We start from the raw sequence: 25,089 nt of genomic DNA, 5'->3' as shown, positions 1-25,089 counted from the left end.
GTGTTGGAACTAATTCGCTTTCTCGCTAGTGGTTTTGTTCCCATGCGGCAATTTCACTTTGATTTTTATTGCTTTCGGTTTTTTTGGTTCGGATTTCTTTCTAAGTGGTTTTTCCAATAGATTCATAGTTCATTCTAGGCCTAGTTTTTTGTTTGAACCAAATTTCCTTTTCTTGCTGGTGGTTTTTTGTTCACATGCGGCAGTTTGACATTGGTTTTGTTTTTTTTCTGATTTTTTTTTGAAATGGTTTTCTCAATTCACTCAGAGTCCTTTCTAGGACTTGTCCTGCTATATTTTTAATTTTCTTTTACCTTTTGATCCCGTTTTTCGTTTTACATCAGTCGCAATTTTCACGTTTGAATTTTGACTTCACTCACTATTTCAGCTATATTGGTTTTAATTTCTTTCACGCATTGAAATAAATGATGTAGTGAATACGGTCAAATTCTAAAGAGCAAAATCAAAAGAGACGGGATAAAGCGCGGTCATTAAGTCATTGTTTTTCTGTTTTAATCCCGATGTGCGTAAAGCGCGTCCATGGCGGCTATTTTGCGGCCATCTGCCGGTTATGTTTTACTTTTGCAACAAAGTTGCAAAGTTTAATTTTCAAAAATCCTAGAGTCAGGATGACAAATGTTTTGATCGGGGCATTGGCCAGTAGAATAAAAATATGTCGCTAATTAAAGTCGCCAAATCACCCAAGTAGCAATTTTCCTCTTTACTGCGAAATCTCTCAAAACAGAGCTTTTGAGGGCCAAAATTTGGTCTCATTAAAAATGTTACTTTTAGAGCAAAAAAGGTCTCCAACAGTTTGGTTGTTAGAGCAAAAATGTGAGCTCTCCAAAATTTGGAGTTTTAATTTTTCGTAATTTCATGTTCACAATGGTTGATCTTCCCTCTCACAAAATCGCTTTTTAAGGCGATCATAGCTTATACAGCAAGGAAAGGTTTCAATTTTTTAATATATATTTTGATTGCTCTCAAACGAAGTTTGTAGCAATTATATTTGTCCTGTGGCTTTTATGATGCAATTTTTCGGTTGACCGATTTGTCGTCTGACTCATTTGAATTTTCGTCCCCAAAAACGGTATAAACAGGAGGGCATTAAGTTCTCTTACAGCCTTACAGCTTTCCAGTCTCTAAGAATGAATTCGGTTCACAAAAACCTCTGAGGAAGCAATTTCGTGTTGAAGGGCGGTCCGTAATCTTAAAGTAAAGGTTTGACCCCATCCCACAGTCAGCCGCCCCATACCCCCCCCCCCCTCCAGCACGCCCATGTCCACCATCCTGCGAACGGACCCCTCTCGCGTCCAGCGCTTAGCATCTCTAAGCCCGAATTAGGTATTGCCAAAGTCAACCGCTCTCCGGTCGTTTGAGAGCATTTCGCACGACGTTAGTCGGTTACGTTTATCAGCTGCGACAGCGATATCTGAGCGGAACTGTTGTGGGCCTTCTCTTGGTTTTTACAATCGAAAAAATCGAGTGATTCTGGTGGTCTCTCTTCTCTTTTTCTGTTCCCATTTGTAATTAATGTCAGTGTAATTTCTCTCTATACTTAATGATTGGAAACGTGCATTATCTCTTAAATAATTAATTTTGTAATATTGTGACAACTACTTATCTAACATAATACCTATAAAATACACTCCCTGTACGTTTACACTAGTCTGTAAATACTCGGGTAGTTCAGTGTTTGTTTTTTTATTCATTTTGAGTAATATGTATTCACTTTGTATTGGGGCAAACAGAGAAAGCCCAATATGCAGGAATTAATTTTCATTAGGCTGGCTTTAGCAGTCTGTCAAGTGCTTGGTGTGCTAATATTGCTGGGAAGGCCTAAATTCGAGGTGATAGTCTTTTTAAGCTCAATTTGTGCAGTTCGTCACGCTTTTTCGCCTTTTTCCAGATCTCACGTGCTCATTCTTCGAAATTTTCGTAAAGCGTTAGCTAAGTAATTAATGCTAAGAAATTGTTAAATTGTAAATTAAAAACTGTTCGGTATTGAATAGTGGTGTTGTTTTATGTTGTTAGGTCACAGCATGTTACACACATTGTATGGACAATCTTTGAGATATGACTGCAACTATTTCATTGAGTACTTTGCTCTTGATCTCATCATTGAAGATGGAGTCTGTAAGGGAATAGTGGCCCTCTGTCTGGAAGATGGATCCATCCACAGATTCAAGGCCAAGAATACTGTCCTCGCCACAGGGGGATACGGCAGGGCTTACTTCTCATGCACATCAGCTCACACATGCACTGGTATGTATGATTCAGCGGTCCAAACTTAACAGCCCTCACTTAGCGGCAGGATCTGATTTTGCAACCCATATTTTTCGGAGGATTTGCTTGAAAAAAGAATATCACATGTCAAAAAAATTGTTGCAAATAGCCGCCCTCATCTTCTCAGCCGGCTATTATTGAGCTCCTAATTTATTTTAGATTCAAAGAGTTTGAATTGTATTGGGGCGCTGTCTTTTTACGACTGGAAGAGGAGAATTGGTTTTCAGGAGGTTTACTTTAACCGGAAGTACTATTCGTTCAAAAGGCGTTTTGACCGAAAAGCGGGGTTTTGACCGAAAAGGCGAAAGCCCGATTAGGCGAAGCTAATTTTGGTAGATATTAAGCGAAAATGTTCAACTAATTTGTTGTTGAAATTAGGCGAAAACCAATTAAAACAATTAAAGACGGTATTTCAAAATCTACTTGACTCTACAAGGAACTAACTCAAGTGTTCCCCTTTATATTCTAAACATGATAATAGCTCACAAAAAGACAGAAAAACGGTTTTTCTTTATGTTGAATTTTTATCTAACATGTTTCTCGAAGATACTTGCGGCACCTAGCTATTAGCTTTTAAAAACATATCTTGTTGTAAAAGAAAATTTAATTTCTTCACTCTTTTTGCTGTAACTTGTAACAAAACACTCTTCTCTTATTTTACCGAAAGGTTTAACAAAGACGTAGAACGTTGAAACTACTACATTTTACATGAAATTAATCGACACATTTTCATAAGACAATTGTTTGTGATGCTTGAGTACTTTATAGGGTCGAGTGGATATTGAAGTAGTCGTTAAATGTTTTAATTGGTTTTCACTTAATTTCGAGAAAAAGTTGGTTGAAAATTTTAGCCCAATGGCTACAAAAATTGATTACGCTTCATCGAGCTTTCGCCTATCACCCCATTCTCCGTAAAAGCATTAAAAGCAAAAGTGAGTAAAATTGCCTTGAGCTAGTTATGTCTGACCAATAGAAGTTTTTTCGATCATGCACTGCGTTCAGTGAATGACTTCAAAAATTATTTTTGGGCAGAATAGGGCTTATTTGTTCTTTAATAGCCGTCGTCAGCCTCTAAGCGGCTATAATTTAGTCGCTCGATTCAGGTTTAACTTTGACTTACTTCACTCACTATTTCTACTGAATGGATTTTAAATTCTGTCATGCCTTGAATTACGCAATGTGGTGATTACTGTCAAAATGGCAAAATCAAAAGAGACGGGATCAACTAATTTGTTGTTGAAATTAGGCGAAAACCAATTAAAACAATTAAAGACGGTATTTCAAAATCTACTTGACTCTACAAGGAACTAACTCAAGTGTTCCCCCTTTATATTCTAAACATGATAATAGCTCACAAAAAGACAGAAAAACGGTTTTTCTTTATGTTGAATTTTTATCTAACATGTTTCTCGAAGATACTTGCGGCACCTAGCTATTAGCTTTTAAAAACATATCTTGTTTTATTAGAAAATTTAAATTCTTCACTCTCTTTGCTGTAACTTGTAACAAAACCCTCTTCTCTTATTTTACCGAAAGGTTTAACAAAGACGTAGAACGTTGAAACTACTACATTTTACATGAATTCAATCGACAAATTTTCATAAGACAATTGTTTGTGATACTTGAGTACTTTTTAGGGTCGAGTGGATATTGAAGTAGTCGTTAAATGTTTTAATTGGTTTTCACCTAATTTCGAGAAAAAGTTGGTTGAAAATTTTAGCCCAATGGCTACAAAAATTGATTACGCTTCATCGAGTTTTCGCCTATCACCCCATTCTCCAAAAAAGCAAAAGTGAGTAAAATTGCCGTGTGCTAGTTATGTCTGACCAATAGAAGTTTTTTCGATCATGCGCTGCGTTCAGTGAATGACTTCAAAAATTATTTTTGGGCAGAATAGGGCTTATTTGTTCTTTAATAGCCGTCGTCAGCCTCTAAGCGGCTATAATTTAGTCGCTCGATTCAGGTTTAACTTTGACTTACTTCACTCACAATTTCTACTGAATGGATTTTAAATTCTGTCACGCATTGAATTACGCAATGTGGTGATTACTGTCAAAATGGCAAAATCAAAGGAGACGGGATCAACCCATAAAGCCTGGTCATTAAGTCATTTTGAATTAGGTGATCAAAATTCAATAGTATTTGCTAGCTGACATTGGTATTAGGCTATTTATCTATCAGAATTAATTATAATTTTAGAATCTAACTGAAACTGTACGCTAAATTAGAACACTCTTTGACAGTAAAAAACCCGCAAAAATGCGGTCAAATGATATTCTGTTTAAATCCCAATGTGCATCAGGCGTGTCAACGGCGGCTATTTTCAGGCAATCTGCCGGCTGTTTGTTTTTTTTTTGTTCATTTTTAAGCATATAGGGTCAGGGCTTTGTTGACTCTTTGAGTGATGTTGCTATAAAATACTGAATGTAAGGGCATTAATTAATTCAATTCTTTGGATTGTTATTCAGGACTTGTCCTGCTGTTTTTTTTTACCTCGTCGAATAAAACTTTTTGCTTTACCTCATTTTATCGCTTTTTCGACATTTTGCGTGAAATCTTCGACTTCTTCCGGTTAGTTTCGTTTTTTGCTCATTCTGCCCAAATTTCTTTTAAACAACTGCTGCTCAGCGAAGAAATCTAACTTGGACGTAGTTTTAAAAAACGAAATCAAAAATAGAAACGGCATAAACCCATAAAGCCCAATTTTAGATGCCCTCTACTTGACGTTTGTTCTTATAAGTTACAGTTGCCATCTCTAATGCTTTAATACTAGCCCCTGTGTCCTCTGGTTAAGTAACAGGAGTTTTTCTTACAACAAAATGAAATCAAAATAGTTCGCACTTAAAAAAAGTTTACTTACATCAACCAGTTTTTCCATTTTTTTTCTTTCAATCTCAATTGGGGTTATCGGAATCAACAGCGGCGTTTTCTGGCAATCTGTCGACTACGTGTAAATATTACAGGCTGTGCAGATCTTTCCATTTCTTTCTGAATTGTCATAGAATCAGTGTGAATTATAATGTAGGACTTTTGGTAGATGGAAAATTGATAAGGGAAACTTCATGGATCTTTTAGCTTTATTTTAATGTTTCTTACAAAGCACTCTATTCAGAAACAGGACAATCTAATTTGAATAATCCGATTGTTCCAGGGGATGGCTGTGCAATGTACACGAGAGCAGGGGGACCTCAACAGGACATGGAGTTTGTTCAGTTCCACCCCACTGGAATCTACGGGGCCGGCTGTCTAATCACAGAGGGGTGCAGGGGTGAGGGGGGTTACCTGCTCAACTCAGAGGGAGAGAGATTCATGGAGAGATATGCGCCCACGGCTAAGGACCTCGCTTCCAGAGATGTCGTGAGTCGGTCCATGACTCTGGAAATTATGGAGGGTGAGGGCAGGAAATTCAGGGCTATTTACATTTCATCCCTCAAAGAAATTACACACCAATTTTGATATGATTAGGATTATTAATAGCCATCGTCAGCTTCCTAACGGCTATTGTTTAGGGAGACGACTCGAAGAGGAGTTATGGTGATCTATTTTTTTTAAATCAGTGACTTCTCTTTTCACAGGATGCAAAGTCAAATGCTGCACGCGAAAACAGCGTTAGGTCAGTCTGCCGAATAAAAGTCAAAAGCAGAGCGAAATAGATAGTGGTTTTTGTTCATGCAACATTCTGAGAAAAGTGTGTGTGAACAAATTCTCGCTAAGCAAGCGATATTTTTTGAGCACGTGCGGTTTTTCAGCTTTAACTCTAACTTTTTGAGCCAAACGGTTTTTACGCTTGACTTCTGACTTACCTCACTCTGTTTCAGCTGAATGGATTTTGAATGGATAGTGCAATGCGGTGAATATGGTCAAAGTCAAAAGAGCAAAATCAAAAGAAACGGGATAAACCGATAAAGCCCTGTCATTAAGTCAGTGCTTGAGTTGATCAAAAGTTCAGAAAGGCGATTGCTAGCTGGCGTTAGTTTTATACTGAAAGCGTTTAGTTTAGAAGCTGAGTTCTGTTAGAATCTAACCGAGTATGCAGAATTTTCAAACCAACTAATAACACAGTGACACTTTGGTATACTATTGGTTGAAATTAATTTTCAATTTGGGTTTTGTCGCCTTTCAATTTTGTTAATAACTTTGTTTTAGTTGAAGAAAACAATCTAAAGTTGAACAATGTCTGATTTTGCGTAGTTTCTCTGTTTCTTCTGCCTTTCAGAAAGTTTTTTGTGCAATTGTTTAATTAGTGTATGTTGTAGGGTTATTGGTGCAAGTTGGATTTGTAAGAACAAATAAAAGTTTATAGCGCATATTTGTATAAATTAAATAAATCAATTCTCAATTATTTTGTTTTTAATAGCCGCCCTCATCTTCTCAGCCGGCTATTATTGCGCTCGTATTTTTTTTTACTTCGTCAAACTTTTTTTCGCTTTACCATTTTGCCGCTTTTTCGACATTTTGCGTGAAATCTTTTTGACTTCTCTAGGCTAGTTTCTCTCTTCTCTCATTCTGCTAAAAGTGAATTTGAACATCAATTGCTAAGCAAAGCAATTCAAAATGAACAGAGTCGGTATAAAAAATTGAAGTCAGAAATAGAAACGGGATAAACCCATAAAGCCCAATTTTAGATGACCGCTATTTGAACGTCGTTCCTATAAGTCTTAGTTACCACCTCTAATGCTTATTGGTGTTGATAATAGCCCCTGTAGCCGCTCTTTAAGAAACAGAAGTATGTTCAACTACGAAATTCCATCAAAATAAATCGGACTTAAAAAATGTTTTGTACAAAAATCTTTTTTTTTTTCGTTTTACATTTGTTCACCGCAAAGCTGAAAAAGTAAATTTTCCGAATGACTTCTTCCTCTCACTAACGGCATTTGCGCGCGTGACGTCATCTCTCACTCGCTTTTGCGAAAGATTTCAGGTTATTTGCGTGATTAGATTTTGATCATACGTGACTTACCTCACTCAATATAATGACTTGCATTTTAAAACTTAAGTTTAATTTGAATTTGTTTAAGGTCAAAGGAACTCCTATGTGCAGTAAAGGTCCCTAATAAGAGGCTTCTGTGGAATGAATTTTAACAAGCTTTATTAATTTATCGCTGAATGTTTTTTAGCCTAGTTTTTTGCGTCGATTTTTTTTTCAATTTATATCTGTATCTGTTTCTATCTCTATTATATGGCACGCAGGTCTATTCTTTCGCAGCTATTCCGGCAATCTGCCGGCTATGTTTTCTATATTGTTTTAAGTTTTTCTGTGCGTTTTTGTGTCTTATGGGTGCTCATGGAATAAAGAGGAACAGCGTCTTAAAGTATGTTCAGAGCATTTTTTGAGACTTAGCTCTTTTTATAGCTGCGAAGCTGTAAGCTGAGCGTAGCTATATTGCGGTGCTCTTGGTTTTTTTTTGTTTCGTCGTCTGACGCTCTTTTTTTGTTTTACATTTGTTCACACAGCAAAGCTGAAAAGGTCAATTTTTATGAATGACTTCTTCCTCTCACTAACGGCATTTGCGCGCGTGACGTCATTTCTCACTCGCTTTAGCGAAAGTTTTTAGGTTATTTGCGTGATTAGATTTTGATCATACGTGACTTACCTCACTCAATAAAATGACTTTTGCACTTTAAAACTTAAGTTTAATTTGATTTTGTTTAAGGTCAAAGGAACTGATATGTGCAGTAAAGGTCCCTAATAAGAGGCTTCTGTGGAATGAATTTTAAGGAGCTTTATTAATTTATCGCTGAATGTTTTTTAGCCTAGTTTTTGATCGGCGTCGATTTTTTTTTCAATGTAGATCTGTATCTGTTTCTATCGCTATTATTTGGCACGCAGGTCTATTTTTTCGCAGCTATTCCGGCAATCTGCCGGCTATGTTTAGATACTTTAATAAATTTTAATAAGTTTCTTAGATTTTGACCTTTTTTAAAATTTAAATTTAATTTAGTTTTTAATTTGTGCTCGGTTTTTCGAGACGAATCGTTTTTTATGTTTTTCTAACGTTGCCTTTTCAGTAAATGAAATTTTTGTTTATTAGACAACCTCTTGTCAAAATTTAGTCAAAAGCAAAATTAGAAAATCAAAAGAAACAGGATAAGCATATAAAGCCCGGCATTGAGTCATAGGTGCAGTACGTAATATAAGTTCATTAAAGCGATTGCTAGCTGGCAGTATTATTATGCTTAATATCGTTCAGTTTACAAGCTGAATTAAGTGTAATTTTAACATCTAACCGAATATGCAGAATTGCACACCAAAAAATTTGACACTTAGAAAAATTGTCAAATTTTATCTTTTTTTTTTTCTGTTTCAATCCCAATGGTCGCGTATACTGTAAACAGAAAAAGTTTCCCAGATGTAGGGGTAGGAGGATTTGCTTGATAGCTTTTCCTTAACTAAGGACCCAGGGTGCAAAACCTTTCACGATCTTTTAAACTTCGTAACTTTTTGGGAAAATTCATCCCCGAATGCACTTTTTTTGAAATATTTGCATTTTTCTATAGGGCAGGTTGATCAGGCACCGGTATGTTATAAATCGAAAAAATCAACTCTTTTCAAATATCTTGATTTGACATTTTGGGTGTTTTTTTTATAATTTTTCTCACAATTTCAGTTTTTCATGACTTTGGGCCAAAGTTACCCATAATAAAAGTTGTTCTGTTAAAAAATAATGTAGATAATTTCCAGTCGTTCATCCAAGTAGTCAATAATGCTTGCGCATTTTAGAAAAACCGGAAAAGAAATGAAACTTTAAAACCGAATTTTGATTTTTCTACCCATTTTGGCTAGAAAACTTTCTTTTGATGCTAGAAATGTTCAATATGGGTTTGCTATATTGGTGAATTTCCTCGGCTGAATGGCACTGACGTTTCTTTGTGCATAGGACGCGGAGTGGGTCCCTCCAGAGACCACATCTACCTTCAACTGTCTCACTTGCCAGCTGATATTCTGAAGAAGAGACTGCCTGGAATCAGCGAAACGGCCAGAATATTCGCAGGGGTCGATGTGACCAGAGAACCAATTCCCGTGTTGCCCACTGTACACTACAACATGGGAGGAACCCCCACTAACTACAAGGGACAGGCTAGTAAAAAGGCTTTATTCCCCTAAGCAGGTTCACAGGATAACCGCAGGGAGTGTCTAATAATGTTAAAAAGGTTATAGCCCCAAAGACTGGCGAAGTAAAACATTTATTAAAAGCCTCTCAAAGACTATTATTTAGGAGCTCTCCTTTTTACCATTCAAAGAAATTGAATTGTATTGAGGCACTGTCTTTTTTTAAGATCTGTTCACACATTTTCATGATTTTTGAAGTCAAATTGGAGTAGTGATTTTGGTCACGCCGAAACAGGAAGTGGAGCGAAAAAGCGAGTGGTTTTTGCGGCGTGAAATTTTTCCACTCTAATTTTAAAGCAGAGTAAGAAAACGGTGTTTGAACAAAAATTTGCTTTCTCGCTAGTGGTTTTCTTTTGCTAACATGCGGCAATTGCACTTTGATTTTACTGTTTTCGATTTTTCGGATCGGATTTTTTTCCCAATCCATTCATTGTTTATTGTAGGCCTAGTTTTTGGTTTGAACCAAATTTCCCTTTCTCGTTAGTTGTTCGCATGCGGCATTTTGAAATTGAATTTTTGTTTTTTTATCTGATTTTTTTTAGAATTTGTTTTCCCAATTCACCCATAGTTCGTTCTAGGTCTAGTTTTTTGTTTAGTCAATGAAAATTCTTTGAATTATACGTCAGGACTTGCCTGCTTTGTTTTTTAATTCGCTTTACATTTTGATCACGTCTTTCGTTTTACATAAGTCACGAATTTCACGCTTCACTTCTTACTTACCTCACTCACTGTTTCAGCTGAATGGTTTTTATAGCTGCGAAGCTGTAAGCTGAGCGTAGCTATATTGCGGTGCTCTTGGTTTTTTTTTGTTTCGTCGTCTGACGCTTCATTTTCGTTTTACATTTTTTCTAGAACATTCTGTCTCGTCACTGCTTAAATGGCTTTTTCGCGCTTGATTTCACGCTTTCTGCGTGACCTAAATTGCGGTTATTCAGAAACAGAATCTGTTCCTAAAACAAAGTTGATTTTAAGAAAACAGATTGTATGCTCCGACAGCCGAGTGGTTAAGGCAACTGGCTGTTAATCCGGAGAGCGCCGGTTCGAGACGCGACAGGGAAAATGTTTTTGCACCCAAAAACAACCTCCTTTGAAATAAACTTGTAAGTTTTATAGGCGGCGGCGACAACTATTATCAACTCACTTCTGTATCTTTTTCCATCTGTATTTTACGGCACGCAAGTCTATTTCGCAGCTATTCCGGCAATCTGCCGGCTATGTTTAAATCAATTCACCCGATGAATTACGCAAGATGGTGAATACAGTCTATGTCAAATGAACAAAATCAAGAGACGGAGCAAAATCTCAAGATAAAGCCCGGTTATTAAGTCACTGAGAATTTCAAATTTCCGGTTATCGAAGTTCATTATAGTGTTTGCTAGCTGACATTGGTTTTAAGCTTATTAGCTTTCAGTTTAGAAGCTGAATTAAGTATAGTTTTAGAATCCAAACGAAACTGCGCGCTGAATTAGAACACTTTTTGACACTGGAAAAAAGAGAAAATTTTGTCAATTTATCTCTTCTTTTTTTTTCTGTTTCAATCACGATGTGCATAAAGCGCGGCAATGGCGGCTATTTTCCGGGAATCTGCCGGCTGTGTTCTTATTTTTTGTTTAGAAGTTTGATTGTTTAGGTTTATTCGGATAGTTGTTTGAATGTTTCTGCTTATTAATACGAATTTTCAGGTTTTTGAACTATTTTGCTGAATTTTAGGCAAGTTTTCATTAATATTTCGTTTTACTGCCTCGAGTAAGATTTCAAAAGAGCCTCTTGCTTATGTTGTTTTTAGATACCAAGTCAGTACAGTTTTGTTGCTATAAAATGTTTTATAATATAACAACTGTTGAAATATGAGAAATGTCTTTATTAATAGCCGCACAGCGATAGCTGGGGCTATTATTGGCCTTCTCTTGGTTTTACGACTTGAAGAGGAGTATTGGTTTTCTTATAGTTTTTTTACCGGAAGTACTATTCGTTCAGACGATGTTTTGACCTAAAAGCGAAAGCGAGTAAAATTGCTGTGTGAACTAATTTTTTCTGAGCGAGAGAAGTTTTTTGATCATGCGCTGCGTTTATTGGATGACTTTTTGACTTTGAAAAGTATTTTTTGACAGAATGGCACGTATAGATAACCGTTTTTTAGCAGTTTCTTCTTCTAAGTGGCCTATTTTTTTGCTTGTAATTTGGTTTTTTTTGTAGACATGACTTTAATTTTGATGCTATATTGAAATGTAAACTTGTGAAATTGATACCACCGTGTTTTGCAGAGCCTGAAAATGCGGTTCAAGTTCAAAATTGACTCAATATTTTTTCATTTTTTTAGTTGCTTTCGGCTTTTTTCTATTAATTTCTGCATTTTCGGTTCTTATAGCCGTCTTTTTTGTCAAAAATCAGTTAACATAGCAACTTCCCTTTGACAATTAGTATACTCAAGGCCTCTTTCTACCTCGACGTAGTTTGGATCTATAGAATTCTACATATGCTAATCCGGTTTTGGTATTTTTTTCAACTTTTCCTGTTTTTTGTCTGTATATTTGTTTTAATTACTAGAAATAGTCTTTTTGTGCAACATGAGAGACTTTAATTTTGTAGATGCAGTCGTAAACATTTTTCGACCAATTTTTTTTACAAAATGTTTTGTACGTTTGACTTCTGGACTTCTGGTTTTCTTTTTTGTTTTATTTAGGAGGTTGGATGTTTATCTTGGTTGACTCGTTGGCTTTTCTATGTCTCGAACGCTGAACAATGAAATATAATTATTCGTTTTTTTTTATTTTTTCAATTTGGTTTTTAACTTTAAAAAATCAAGAATTAGTCTTCGTTACGACGTCCCTTACCTTGTGTCTCTATTCCTCACATTCTAGTTCCCATCATTGTAGATTTGTCCTGACACCTACTTTTATACTGGTTATATTGATTTTTTCAGTTAATAAAAAATTGACTGATTTCAGCTTTTTCGTAGATTTTCGTCATTTCTTTGGTTTGCAATTCATTTCATCATAAATTATTCCTGAGACTTTGCTAGAAAACCTCCTCCAAAATTTTTTATTTATCGCTGTTTATTGCAATTTTCTTCAGGCCTTGGTGCTGTTTTTAAACTTGTTTGCCTTTGATTATTATTCTGTTGCTTGTCAGTTCTTTGGTTAGTTTAATTTTTGAATTAGTATGAAATCATGTTGTCTGGAATATATACATCGAGGAAAAAAGATTGGTTGTTTTTGCCTTAATTGCAGTTATCAGAAATATAATTGTAAGTAATTTTCCAATTCTTAAATTTGAGCTTTCTTTTTTGAAAAATTTAACTTAGTTTCTAAGATTATTATCTGCCGTTTGCTTTCGTGACCTTTGAGATTAGAATCATGAATTATTTGAAGGCAATTGATAGCCCTGTCAGTTTTTTCAGCCTTTCAGGACTGTGGGCATCCTAATTATTTTTGAGCTTTTTTAACGTTACCAAACGTTTTCAATAATATAAAATTTTGCCGCTTTTTGTTTCTCTTGGTGATAGTGGTTTAATTTTCACCAATTTTTAGATCAGACCTGGGGAGTTAATCAGTAAATGGTTTATTACAAAAGGCAATGGCTTCAGTTGCAATTATGGTTTTTTGTGAATTTTTGATGCTCCGAGTCGCTTCCGGAATTCTTCCGGCAATGTTTTTTTATTTCGTCGTCGCGAATTGTGTTACGACCATATGACGTCACAACCACTTCAAATCTGCTTTTCGTTCATGCAATTTCAACTGAAGTGCATATGTGACGTCATGTTTCGCTCTTAGTGGAGCGAGTTTTTTGTTCATATGCGTGATTAAATTTTTGGTTACACTTGACTTACCTCACTCTCAAAAATGACTTCGTCACTTTGAAATTGACTTTTATTTACTTTAATTCAAAGTGATAAGTTCAAATGGGTGTGTGTCACTCTAAATGAAGCTTTTTTGAGAGCAGCTAATAGGGCAAGCAATAACTTATAGATTCCTAATCAAAATTTAACATCTCAGCCTTCAATGAAAAGACTAATTTTTTTGGTCTGGTTTTTTTTTACTGTTTTACCTCCGCAAATTGTTTTTATCTTTCCTAGAGCCTTAGTCAGCTATTTGCTGACATATTGTCAGTGGACAGGTGCCCAAGCTGAATCTCTTTGTTGTATAAGTCTGGTGGATAATGTATCTTGAGAGCATAGTGCTTGGTCTTATTTTTATGCATTGATTGTTTGCATAGCGCAATACAAGCTTGGTTGTCAACCGTTTTAACAAATGTGGCCGCTCCGCAACCAGACAGCTCTTTTAGTAAGCCTTTAATTGTACAATTTGGAGCTAGTGCTAGATGAATCGACAAGAGAAAATTTTTGCTCTTTTTTTGTTCTTTTACCATTTAAGCAATCCTCAACCAAAAACTTTTTTTAGAAGAGCATAATTGTGTTCTTCGTGGCTCAAACTTATCCCATCCGCCCTACCTGAACTTTGAGACCTAGAAACCATTGTGCTTCTGAAACCTTACTTATCTGAAATTGTTCACCGTTCTCTTTCTCAAACCATACAAACTCAGTGTTTTTCCCAAGAATCATCTTTCACACACACTGGTCATTGATGCATGCTTTGAATTCTATCTCAAGCAATAGACAAGAAAGTACTAGATAGCAATTCCGGCCTGATTGAGTCCGTATAAACTACGCTGTAGTCTGCAATAGACTTTATCCGCGTTTGGATCCTCCTTTTTGAATCCCTCAAGTTGCTCTAAAACAGCATTGAGGTATCCCCTTGAGCGCTTTTACAACTTCTGGTATTGTTGTAACTTCCAGACTTTGTTCTCCAACAAAGAATTATATTCTGCCTCAATTGCAGACCTCCATTTCTTCGAGAGTGCTTCGTTAACACGCGATGGGTGGCCAGCGTCAAGACATGTTGCCATCAATAAGGCCTGATTGAGTCCAAAATTTATACCTGATTGAGTCACTGTCTATATTTCATTATTGTCCATTATTGTCCCCATTGATACTTTGCTGAGAGGCAATCAGTCCTCATTCAACCTAGTTTTAATCCCTAGTTTTAATCGCCTTGAGCGAACTGTCTTCCTGCTTGAATCCAATTATAGAGGTCTTGCTCCTATGAGCACAACAAACTCTGTCCGTCAAATGTACCTGTTTTTTTTCTAAATGAAACTAAGGGCATGACAATCAAAAAGACTACCGAAAACTTACATTTGGTTTGTTGTTGTACATAACCCCTATGGAGTTTTACGCTGTGCTGAAAGTACACACTTTCCCGTAAGCAGAATGATAACGTAGAGCCAATACGATTTATCAACCCCAGACTCGTAGATCTGTCACCTTGCCATGCCACAAATTGTTCCCCAGACTCTTTCCATTTCCCCATTTTCCTCCGGCGTCAGCTGCAGACTGCTCCTGTTTACCACTGAACCAACCACCTTGAACTCTCCGCTGAATTATTCTTTTGCCCCATCATTAACTAGTAGACACGGTACCCCAAAACTGTTGTTCATGAATTAAAAGCTAATAAGGCGACTATTACTGTCTACAAACCTCATATTGTACTTACTGGCATCCATTGATAATGGTGATAGGGGTCCTAGGACATCTGAATGGACTATACCTAGTTCGTTAGAGGCCCTGGATGCGGAATGCAGCGGGCTTTTTGTTTTTTTTTGTTCACATGCCGCATTCTGACAATGATCTTGATTTTTTCATCTGATTAATTGCTCTTGAACGTAGTTCATAGCAATTATTGTAAACGTGTATGTCTTTTTTTAAATGTAAAATTTTCTCTTGACAATTTTGACTTTTCGAGTGACTTTTAAGCCCTTGACTTTTTGCATTTCGAGTGATCTAAAATTCTCAATCAAAATTTCAAGCAGCTGAACTCAATTGGCGGCAATTTAATACTAAAAGTAAAATGAAAAGTGCGCCGAAACTGGTGTCATTTTTTACTTTAAATCTTAATAGTGGTATATGTTAACCTCTAATGTGGTTATTTGAAGCCCACTATAGAACTTCTTAGTCCCATTTAAGCCCCCCTCCCCCCCCCCCCGACTGAAGCAGGCTGCAATTGATTAGAGCTCCCACTAGTCGTTCAAGAGCAATTCTTCCGACGTTTAGTCGGTTATGTTTTATTTAAAGTGGATTTTCAAGTCTGATCACAGTCCAAACATGTTAATTGCAATTTCTTCCAAAAACTCTAACCCTATTTTACAGGTTGCGTTATGTTTTTGAGAAAAAACTCAAGAAGTGCATTTCTTGATTCTGAAAAATTGATTGCAAACTGCTTTTTTCAGAAATAATTATGTGATACGGAGTTAAAGCTTGTGCGAGAGCTAAGACAAATAGCTGCTGTATCAATACTGTCTTCTCTGTTTTCTATTAGTTCTGTTAAGTAGAGCTTTGCAACTGATGATGACTTTTTCTTTTGGTTGCCAAATTGTTTTTTCTATAATTTGTTTCAGACATTGCTCCGGGAGCCTTGCAAATACTTAGGCAAAAGACGGTTTGAAAGATATTGGCCGATAGTTTGTTAACGGGCGCTACATATGCGTACTTGAGAAGTGTAGGGAAAACATTATTTTGGATACATTTGTTGAAAACGATTTTTGGGTGCGTTGCAATTGCATATTTTTCAGCTTTAAGAGCTCAACTGTTAGCATACCCAAGACCTGGAGGTTTTTTCGCTATCTAGGTTATCAATTATTTTATAGATGTCCTTTAATGTTAAAAAGTTGATAATAAATTTATCAAATTGTGCTCAACTTGGTCTAATGGAGTTGGTTTTCTTTTGAAAGCCCCCGTTTCCTGAAAAACGTGATGACTCAATCTGCTTTCATTTTGATCGATTTCCGTTTTTAATAGCCGCCTTCGGCCTCTCAATTGCTAATATTTAGACGTTCTTTTGTTTTATCTGCTTTAACCTTCGTTCACGTGTTTCCTTTTACATCGTGTTCACGATTTTCACATTTTACTTCTGACTTACGTCACTCACTGTTTGAACTGAATGGTTTTAAAAGCCATTCACTCACTGATTTCTGCAATATGGTGATTACGGTCAAGGTCAAATGAGCTAAACCAAAAGAAACGGGAAAACCGATAAAGCCGAGTAACGAAGTCATAATACCTTAGATTATCTAGTTCATACGAATGATTGCTAGCTTACATCAGTATTAAACTTAATAGCCTTCAGTTAACTGAAAAATTTGCTCACCAAATTAGTACACTTTTTGACACTTGGAAAAACTATCTCAATCTGTATCTCCTTTTTTTTCTGTTTCAATCCCGATGTGCGTCAAGGGGCTCAACTCTTCTTTTTTTAGGCAATTTGGTGGATATGTTATTGTTATTAAAATCTTTCCTATTTTTTTAGAGTAAATTTTTGTGTTTCGAAGATTCGCAATCTTTAATTTAAAAATATCTGTGGTCCATATTTTCTTGATAAACGGATTTATGTACTAATTGGTTTATTTTTTCAGGTGATCGATTACAAGAATGGATCGGATGTGGTGATTGAGGGTCTGTATGCTGCGGGTGAAGCTGCTTGTGCCTCAGTGCACGGGGCAAACAGATTGGGTGCGAACTCTCTCCTCGATCTGGTCGTGTTCGGAAGAGCATGTGCCCACTTCATTTCAGAGACCAGCAAACCAGGTCACCACTTTTTTTCATTCACCTCTTTCGTTTTCGATTAGTCCCACTGCTTATCCTATGATTTTGATCGCTGTTTCAATATACTCTTCTTTGATGAACTTTCTAGTCGTAGTTTTTGGCGGACAATTTCGTAATGTTAGTGAAGTCCTTATCTAAGCTAGAAAAATTTTCTTATGTTAAAGTGCTCCATCTAAAAACAGTTTTTAAAATAGCTGTTACGCTCAGAGCTATTATTAATTGCTCTAAAACGTAGTTTGTAGAAATTATATTAGTCCTGTTGGTCTTTTTCTATGCGATTTTTTGCTTGACCGATGTTTCGTCTGACCCATTTGACTTTTCGTCCTTAAAAACGGGATAAACAGGTAGCGCATAGCGGGCATTAAGTTTCAGCAGAGGCCCTTAGCAGTTATGCGAGCGGTTGCCCTTTAGCGGTTTAGTAGTCCTTCAAGTGCTTAGTGTTATGGAAGTACTGGAAAGACCGTAGTTGAAGGTTAAAAGGTCATTTTTAGGAGTTTTTGAGCCCAAAATGTTGCAATTTTTCATTTGTCATTTTTTGATTTTTTTTGTTGGACCAGTCTAAAATTGAGGCTGGTTAAAAATTGAGGCTGCATCCCTAATGCTAGCATCCCAACTATTGAAGCCAATTGCTCGTTTGAGAGCATCGTTTGTCTTGGTTTTGACGACTCTGGGTAAGAGGAGTTATTATATGATCTTGTTTTACGACTAGAAGAGGAATTATGGCTTTGTTTTTGACCGGTTGAAGAGGGTTTGTTTGTCTTTTTTAATAAATGAGAGAGTAATTAAACAATAGGTAAAATAAGAGAGAAAGTTTTTTTGCATTTTTGAGAAACAGCGAGAAATGTAGATTTTTGTTGTCCTAATTGCTTGAATTGATTTTTTTTATTTTTAATAGCCGCCCTCATCTATTCAGCCGGCTATTATAGCGCTCCTATTTTTTTTTTTTTTACTTCGTCGAATAAAAAAATGTTTCGCTTTACCTCATTTTGCCGCCTTTTCAACATTTTGCGTGAAATCTTTTTGACTTCTCTAGGCTAGTTTCTCTCTTCTCTCATTCTGCTAAAAGTGATTTTGAACATCAGTTGCGCAGCAAAGCAATTCAAAATGAACAGAGTCAGTATAAAAAATTGAAGTCAGAAGTAGAAACGGGATAAACCCATAAAGCCCAATTTTAGATGACCGCTATTTGAACGTCGTTCCTATAAGTCTTATTTACCATCTCTAATGCTTATTGTTATTGATAGGAGCCCCTGTAGCCTCTCTCTAAGAAACAGAAGTATGTTCAACTACGAAATGCCTTCAAAATAAATCGGACTTAAAAAAATGTTTTTGTCCAAAAATCTTTCTTTTTCAATATCTTCTGTTATTTCAATCCCAATCATGCTTATTGGAATCAACGGCGGCTATTTTCCGGCAATCTGCCGGGTATGTTTGTTCTTGCACTGAACCGAAGTATTTGATTTTTTTTGTTTTAATTACTTAACAGTTATCTCTGCTTTGGTGCATTCTGCCTAAAGATACTAATTTTTGTTAGATGGCTTGTTTAAAGATTTGTTTTCTGATGGGTGAACGAAAATTGACGGAATGAATAAAGTTTTTAAAATAGTTGTGGTTGAGAAATTCGATGAGCGGAGACAAGAGGAGTAGCTATTCTGTTCGTATCTCCTTTTGAAAAGTCCGCATAAAGGTAGGTGCGGATAAAATTTTCCTACACGAGCGACGTTTTTTTCACGGATTTCTCAAGCTTTTTTGCTTTATGTTTTGTCTAAAATGTTTGTCATCTACTGTCAATAGCTCTCAAACGAAGTTTGTAGCATTTATATCAGTCCTGTGCTCTTTAAATGCGATTTTTTGCCTGACCCTCTTTCGGGTCTGACCCATTTGACTTCTCATGGTCCACGCTCCTCCACCTCTCGATTTGAACCCCCTCTCATCTATCCTTCGCAACCCTACCCCCACCCCCCCAAACATACTCCGGGCACCCCCCCCCCCCCCCCCCCCCCAGCTGGCTTACCGAAGCCAACCGCTCGCCAGTCGTTTGAGGGCAATAGCTGTGTATAGCTATTTGGCTTCTTAGTGTTATTCTGAGTTTGAGTTTGTTTTGCAGGAGACACTGTGCCGGACTTTGATCAGAATGCGGGCGATGCCAGTGTGGCCAATGTGGACAAGATCAGACACTCGAATGGGTCCACACCCACTAGCGTGTTGAGAGCTGAGATGCAGAAAGTGATGCAGAATCACGGGGCTGTCTTCAGGACTCAACAGACACTGGAAGAGGGCGTCACCAAGATACAACAGTGCTATGAAGGTTTCAGTTTTTAGTTTTTTATAGCTGTGAAGCTGTAAGCTGAGCGGAGCTATATTGCGCTGCTCTTGGTTTTATACAATTCAAAGAAATTGAATTGTATTGGGGCGCTGTCTTTTTTTAAGATCTGTTCACACATTTTCATTATTTTGAAGTCAACTTGGAGTAGTGACTTTGGTCACGTCGAAACAGGAAGTGGAGCAATAAAGCGAGTGGTTTTGCGGCGTGATATTTTTTCTCTCTAATTTTAAAGTAGAGTGAGAAAACGGTGTTTCAACAAAAATTTGCTTTCTCGCTAGTGGTTTTTGTTCACATGCGGCAATTTCTAGTCAAATTTTCAGAATGACTTCTTCCTCTCACTAACAGTGTTTGCGCGCGTGACGTCATTTCTCAATCTCTCTAGAAAAAATATTTAAGGCATTTGCGTGATTAGATTTTGATCATACGTGACTTACCTCACTCAATAAAATGACTTTTGAACTTTAAAACTTGCACTTTAAGTTTATTTTGAAGTAGTTTAAGGTCAAAGGAACACATTTTTGCAGTACAGGTCCCTAATAAAAGGCTTCTGAGGAATGAATTTCAACAAGCTTTATTAATTTATCGCTAAACGTTTTTTATCTAGCTTTATGAGCGGCGTCGATTTTTTTTCAATTTAGATCTATCTGTTTCTATCTGTTTTATGCGGCACGCAAGTCTATTCTTTCGTAGCTATTCCGGCAATCTGCCGGCTATATTTTGTAATTTTGTGGTCCCAGAACCCCGTCTCTTGATTTCGAAGATTGAAAGTACAAAAAAAAGTTATCGCCCTTTTCAGGTTGTGTATTCAAAAATTAGAGTTTGGCGGCAACTTTTTAATTGCTCTTGAACGCAGTTCATAGCATCTATTTATTAATAGCGTGAACACTTAAGGCGGCATGTTTTAGAGGCATCACTGAGCAGCATGTTTTAACAATACTACTGAAGAGCACGGTTATGCGGTTGCTTAATTGGGGATAATGACCGAAAAAGTGTGATTTAAGGTCATTGACTGATTAATGTTTCTAAGGTCATTGACCGAAAAATGTTAAAAAAAGGTCATTGACCGAAAAGTGTTGCCAAAAGGTCATTGACCCAAATGTTGCTAAAGGGCCGTGTCATCTACCGAAAAATGCTTTGCGAAAACGCCTTTTGCCGCAATTTCGTTGTTAAAGAAAAGGAAAATAATCGTTGTTTCCTTAAACGAAAACAATAATGCCGAAAAAAATCATTGGCCGATTTGTTGTTAAGAAAAGTGGTTCGTGACCAAACACTTCTCCAGAAAACGTTCCGTGACCGAAAAGCTTTTGATACTGAAAAAGTAAACCATCAGAATTGTGTCAACAAAGAGCGTTTATGGTATTGTTTTTCGTAGTTCATTGTAGAAAAATTGTTGTTGATGAAAAAAGCTGTCTTGAAAATTTGAGAACAAAAAGTCACTCACCGAAAACGTCAAAGATTAAAAGGTGAATGATGGAAATTTGTTTTGTCAAAGTTTCACTGTACAAAATTTTTTAATACATAAGAATTCAGCGAACAAAATTTGTGAAGCGCAAAAGACCCAAAAGGTGCCGATGCAAAATCAAAGTAAGGTGGCAAAAATTATATATGACAAAACTGAGGTCTTGAAATCAATAAAAATTTTTTAGCACTTAGTAGAGGAATTTTTCGTCTTAAGGGCTGTTACAAATAAACTATTGCATACAAAACATGATAGGTATATGATTTTCCTTCTTTAAGTTTTTCGAAGAAAATTTTGTTAGTGGCATTAGCCACCCCTTTAACTCAGTTCTGTGTTTGTTGACTTCTTAAAAGCTTTCGCGAAGGCTTTCCAGCGATTCGTTTTTATCAGCACATTCCTCTTATTGGGCACATCCATCGTCTTCTCATTAGCACATTAATCATTATTTTGAGAATTGGAATTCGTTGTTTCACCCAGGATCCGTTTTCTCTTCTCTTTTGAACTGTTGCATCTCTACCTCTTCAGTTTTTTCTCTATCTCTCTTTTTTTCTTTTGTGAGGTCCTCTATTTTCTCTGCTCTTCAAGTGTTTTCTCTGTGATATTTTCTCTTTGCACTCAAAAGTTTTTGCTTTTTGCGCTTACTCACTATCTTGCTGTTCTTCTACTTTCTCTCTCTCTCTCATGATTTCGCGGCTTCTTTCTGTTTGCTGTCCCATTTGCCTTCATTCTATTGCTTTTGTTTTTTCTTGCGTTCGTTCTCTCGCTCTTTTTTCTCCTCCTTTCTCTTTCTTTTTCTTTTCTTCGTTGTTTACTAACTTCTTCTTTTCTTTTTGTCTGTTTTTGATTCAATTTTTTGTTTCCGAATGTTTTTCTTACGGTGGGGTCATGATGTTCTTATGGTTTTTGATGTATTGTATTCTTTCTGTTCTTTCCTGTCTCATCGATTTTTTGATTTTACCTTCTCTTTTCTCGTTAATTCCTTTTTTCGCTTTTCACTGCCGTTGGCTTTCTCCCAGACTCTTGTTTTTTTGGCTGTTTTCCTTCTGTGCTTTCAAACTTCTTTTGTTCTGTCTTTTCGGTTTTTTTCGTATTTTTAAATCTATTTGCTCTCCGGTTCGTATATTTCTGCTGCTATCGATCTCCTTCTGTCCCTCTTTATACCTCACTCTATCTGATTTTTTTAGTGCTCGGTGAGAACGTCTATGACTCCTAAATCGCATAAAACTTTTCTTTGACATATTTGGATCTCTTCATTTTTTGTTGGTGTGTCCAATCTAATTTTGACAAAAAATTCATTGAAGCGATTTCATGTGCACCAGTTATCACGAATAATTTTTCAATGAGAATATTAATTATTGAGGTTTCAAGATAAGATGCATTCAAATAGCCTTTACGGACCTGCTAGTTTATTGTAAACGTGTCTTTTTTTATGCAATTTTTTCGCTTGACAATTTTGCGCTTTTCTTCTAGAACATTCTTTGACTTCTCAAGTGACTTTTTCACGCTTTCGTTCATCATTTTTGAGTGATCTCTTGTGCTCCAAAGTTGCTAATATAAAATCGGTTGCAGCATAGCAAAATTAAGTGACTCATAGCGCAGTGGTTAGCGAGGGTCGCCATGGATCGAGAGGTCAGTGGTTCGAATCCCGGTGGGGTTGAAGTTTTTTGCACCCATGAAGAAAAATTGATCTAGACTAAAGACCATGAATTAAATTGACTCGCCTGTCGTTCAACAGCAATTCTTCCGACATTTGTCGGTTGATGTTTGTGCTAATTTTTCTCAACTCAGCTTTGTGATTTTGCATCAGATTTTTTACTGTATTTAATCCCTCTCAAATGAAATTTGTAGCTATTATATTAGTCTTTTCAATAACCACCGTCAGCCTCTCAACGGATGGGTCAAGCGCTTCAACGGCGGCTAGTTTCCGGCAATCTGCCGGCTATCTTTTCATGTAGTCTCATTTCGAAATAAACGAACTAAGGTTTGTTGTTGAAATAAAACCGATTCTTAGAGGGGCGATTACAAGGCCCCGATAGCTGAATGGTTGATGCCTCTGTCGAGGTGAAGGAATTGGACTCAGGAGGTCAGGGTTCGAACCCTACCTTGGACTGATGTTTTTGCACTCATAAAAAAAAATTTGGGCCCCGCTTGTTGTTGGAGAGCAATTTTTCCGACGTTAGTTGGTTAATGTTTGAATTTTTAATTGCTCTCTAACACGTGTGCAGCAATTTAATTAGTTCTGTTCTGTTTGTAAACGTGTGTGTCTTTTTAATGCAAATTTTTTGCTTGACAATTTTGCGCTTTTTTTAACATTCGTTGACTTCTCAAGTGACTTTTTCACGCTTTCGGTCATCATTTTTGAGTGATCTCTAGTGCTCCGAAGTTGCTAATATAAAATCGGTTGCAGCATAGAAAAAGTAAGTGCCTCGTAGCGCAGTGGTTAGTGCAGGTGGCCATGGAGCGAGAGGTCAGTTGTTCAAATCCCGGTGGGGTCAAAGTTTTTTGCACCCATAAAGAAATTCATTTTTGAGTGATCTCTAGTGCTCCGAAGTTGCTAATATAAAATCGGTTGCAGCATAGAAAAAGTAAGTGCCTCGTAGCGCAGTGGTTAGTGCAGGTGGCCATGGAGCGAGAGGTCAGTTGTTCAAATCCCGGTGGGGTCAAAGTTTTTTGCACCCATAAAGAATAATTGATCTAGACTAAAGACCATGAATTACATTGCCTCGCCTGTCTTTCAAGAGCAATTCTTCCGACATTTGTCGGTTTATGTTTTTGAATGCATTTTCGCATGACCGATTTTGTCTGACACTTTTAGCTTTTGGTCAATAACGGTATTGCATATCAAGCCCAGAGGAAGATTGTGCAGCTCTTAGAGCCTTACGTCTTACTAGTCTCTAAGTATACAACTCAGTTGAACTGTTTTGGGGAGACAATTTTGTGTTGTAGAGGGTGGTTCTTAATCCTAAAGTTAGACCCTCTCACACTCACACCCGCCTCCTCTCACCTTGTCCGTGCTCCTCGACCTGGGTATATGACCCCGCTCTTCAGTAACAGCCATTAGGATTGCAGACAATGTTAGTGAAATATACCCAGGTCGAGGAGCACGGACAAGGGGAGTGTTCGTCGCGTGGGTAAAGAAGAGAGGAGGCGGGTGTGAGTGTGAGAGAGTCTAACTTTAGGATTAAGAACTACCCTCCACACCACGAAATTGTCTCCCCAAAAGAGTTTAACAGAAAAAAAAGTCAGCTACAGATGCAGTTTTAGAACTGGTTGAAACAGTTTCATCTAATTTAGATCAAAGCAAAGAAACTGTTGCTAATTTTCTAGATCTTGCAAAAGCGTTTAATTCTATTTCGCATTAGATTTTCCTTAAAAAAATTGAGATGTATAGGTTCTCCCAGGAAGCAAAAGAATTACTGTTTTCATTTCTTGCCAACCGCAGACAAAAGGTAAAACTTAATGGCATGTTCTCTGATTGTGAAATTGTGAATCACGGTGTACCACAAGGAACTGTTTTAGGACCGCTCATTTTGCTTTTATATATGGACGATTTCTCATCTAATAAACAAAACGGAAAAAGTAATTCAGTTCGCAGATGACACAAGTATTGTCTGTTGTGGACAGAGAAGAACAAACTAACCTTGAATACAAACAAAACCGATTTGATATTTTTCTCGCGAGATAATTGTGATTTCGGATCTATTTTTTACAGAAACGAAGTTCTCACAACAGAAAAAAGTTACAGATATCTTGGTATTCAAATTGACAGGAATCTTAGTTTCGACGAGCAGCTGAATAAAACCTTAAAAAACATGGCTCATGCTATAAGATCAATTTATTTAATAAGACATCAAATTCCCCTGAACGCGTGCATTCTTCTTCTAAAATCACTTGTGCGTTCACACTTATCATTTTCGGCAATATTTTTTCAAAATTTATCTGCAAAAAACCTAAAACGCCTTAACCGACAGATTTACTGGGGGTATAAAGGTGTGCTTTCTACGCAAAAGGTATGACAAAGCGAGAGATCTGCTAATCCAGACAAAGACCCTACCAGCTGAGCTAATAATAGCAAAAATGTCGCTAATCAGTTTTCATTATATTGGCAGGCCAAAAAATTCTGAAAATTTTCACGGGTATCTGATTCTTCATCAGAATACTCGAACGAGACAATTCAAAATTAGACAGAATGCTAAACCCAGCTTTGGAATGAATTGGATCGTTCTTCAATGCGTACAAAAATGGAATAAGTT

At 36.8% G+C, this 25,089-nt stretch overlaps 1 protein-coding gene across 1 annotated transcript in view; it reads left to right on the top strand.

Annotated features, from left to right (window-relative positions):
• The window catches only part of LOC142350821 (succinate dehydrogenase [ubiquinone] flavoprotein subunit, mitochondrial-like), an 80,725-nt gene that overhangs the window by 24,601 nt on the left and 31,035 nt on the right, over positions 1 to 25,089 (top strand). Inside the window, exons 4-8 of the mRNA XM_075402780.1 lie at positions 2,032 to 2,262; positions 5,435 to 5,674; positions 9,162 to 9,361; positions 16,862 to 17,033; positions 19,159 to 19,359. Of these exons, the coding sequence (XP_075258895.1) occupies positions 2,032 to 2,262; positions 5,435 to 5,674; positions 9,162 to 9,361; positions 16,862 to 17,033; positions 19,159 to 19,359 (1,044 nt within the window). The remainder of the gene's footprint in view (positions 1 to 2,031; positions 2,263 to 5,434; positions 5,675 to 9,161; positions 9,362 to 16,861; positions 17,034 to 19,158; positions 19,360 to 25,089) is intronic.

This window comes from Convolutriloba macropyga, chromosome 12 (assembly GCF_964194025.1).
Source record: "Convolutriloba macropyga chromosome 12, txConMacr16.3, whole genome shotgun sequence".
Lineage (NCBI taxonomy): Eukaryota > Metazoa > Xenacoelomorpha > Acoela > Convolutidae > Convolutriloba > Convolutriloba macropyga.
Note: the sequence above shows the minus strand (reverse complement) of the source record. Positions and strands in the feature narration are given on the sequence as shown.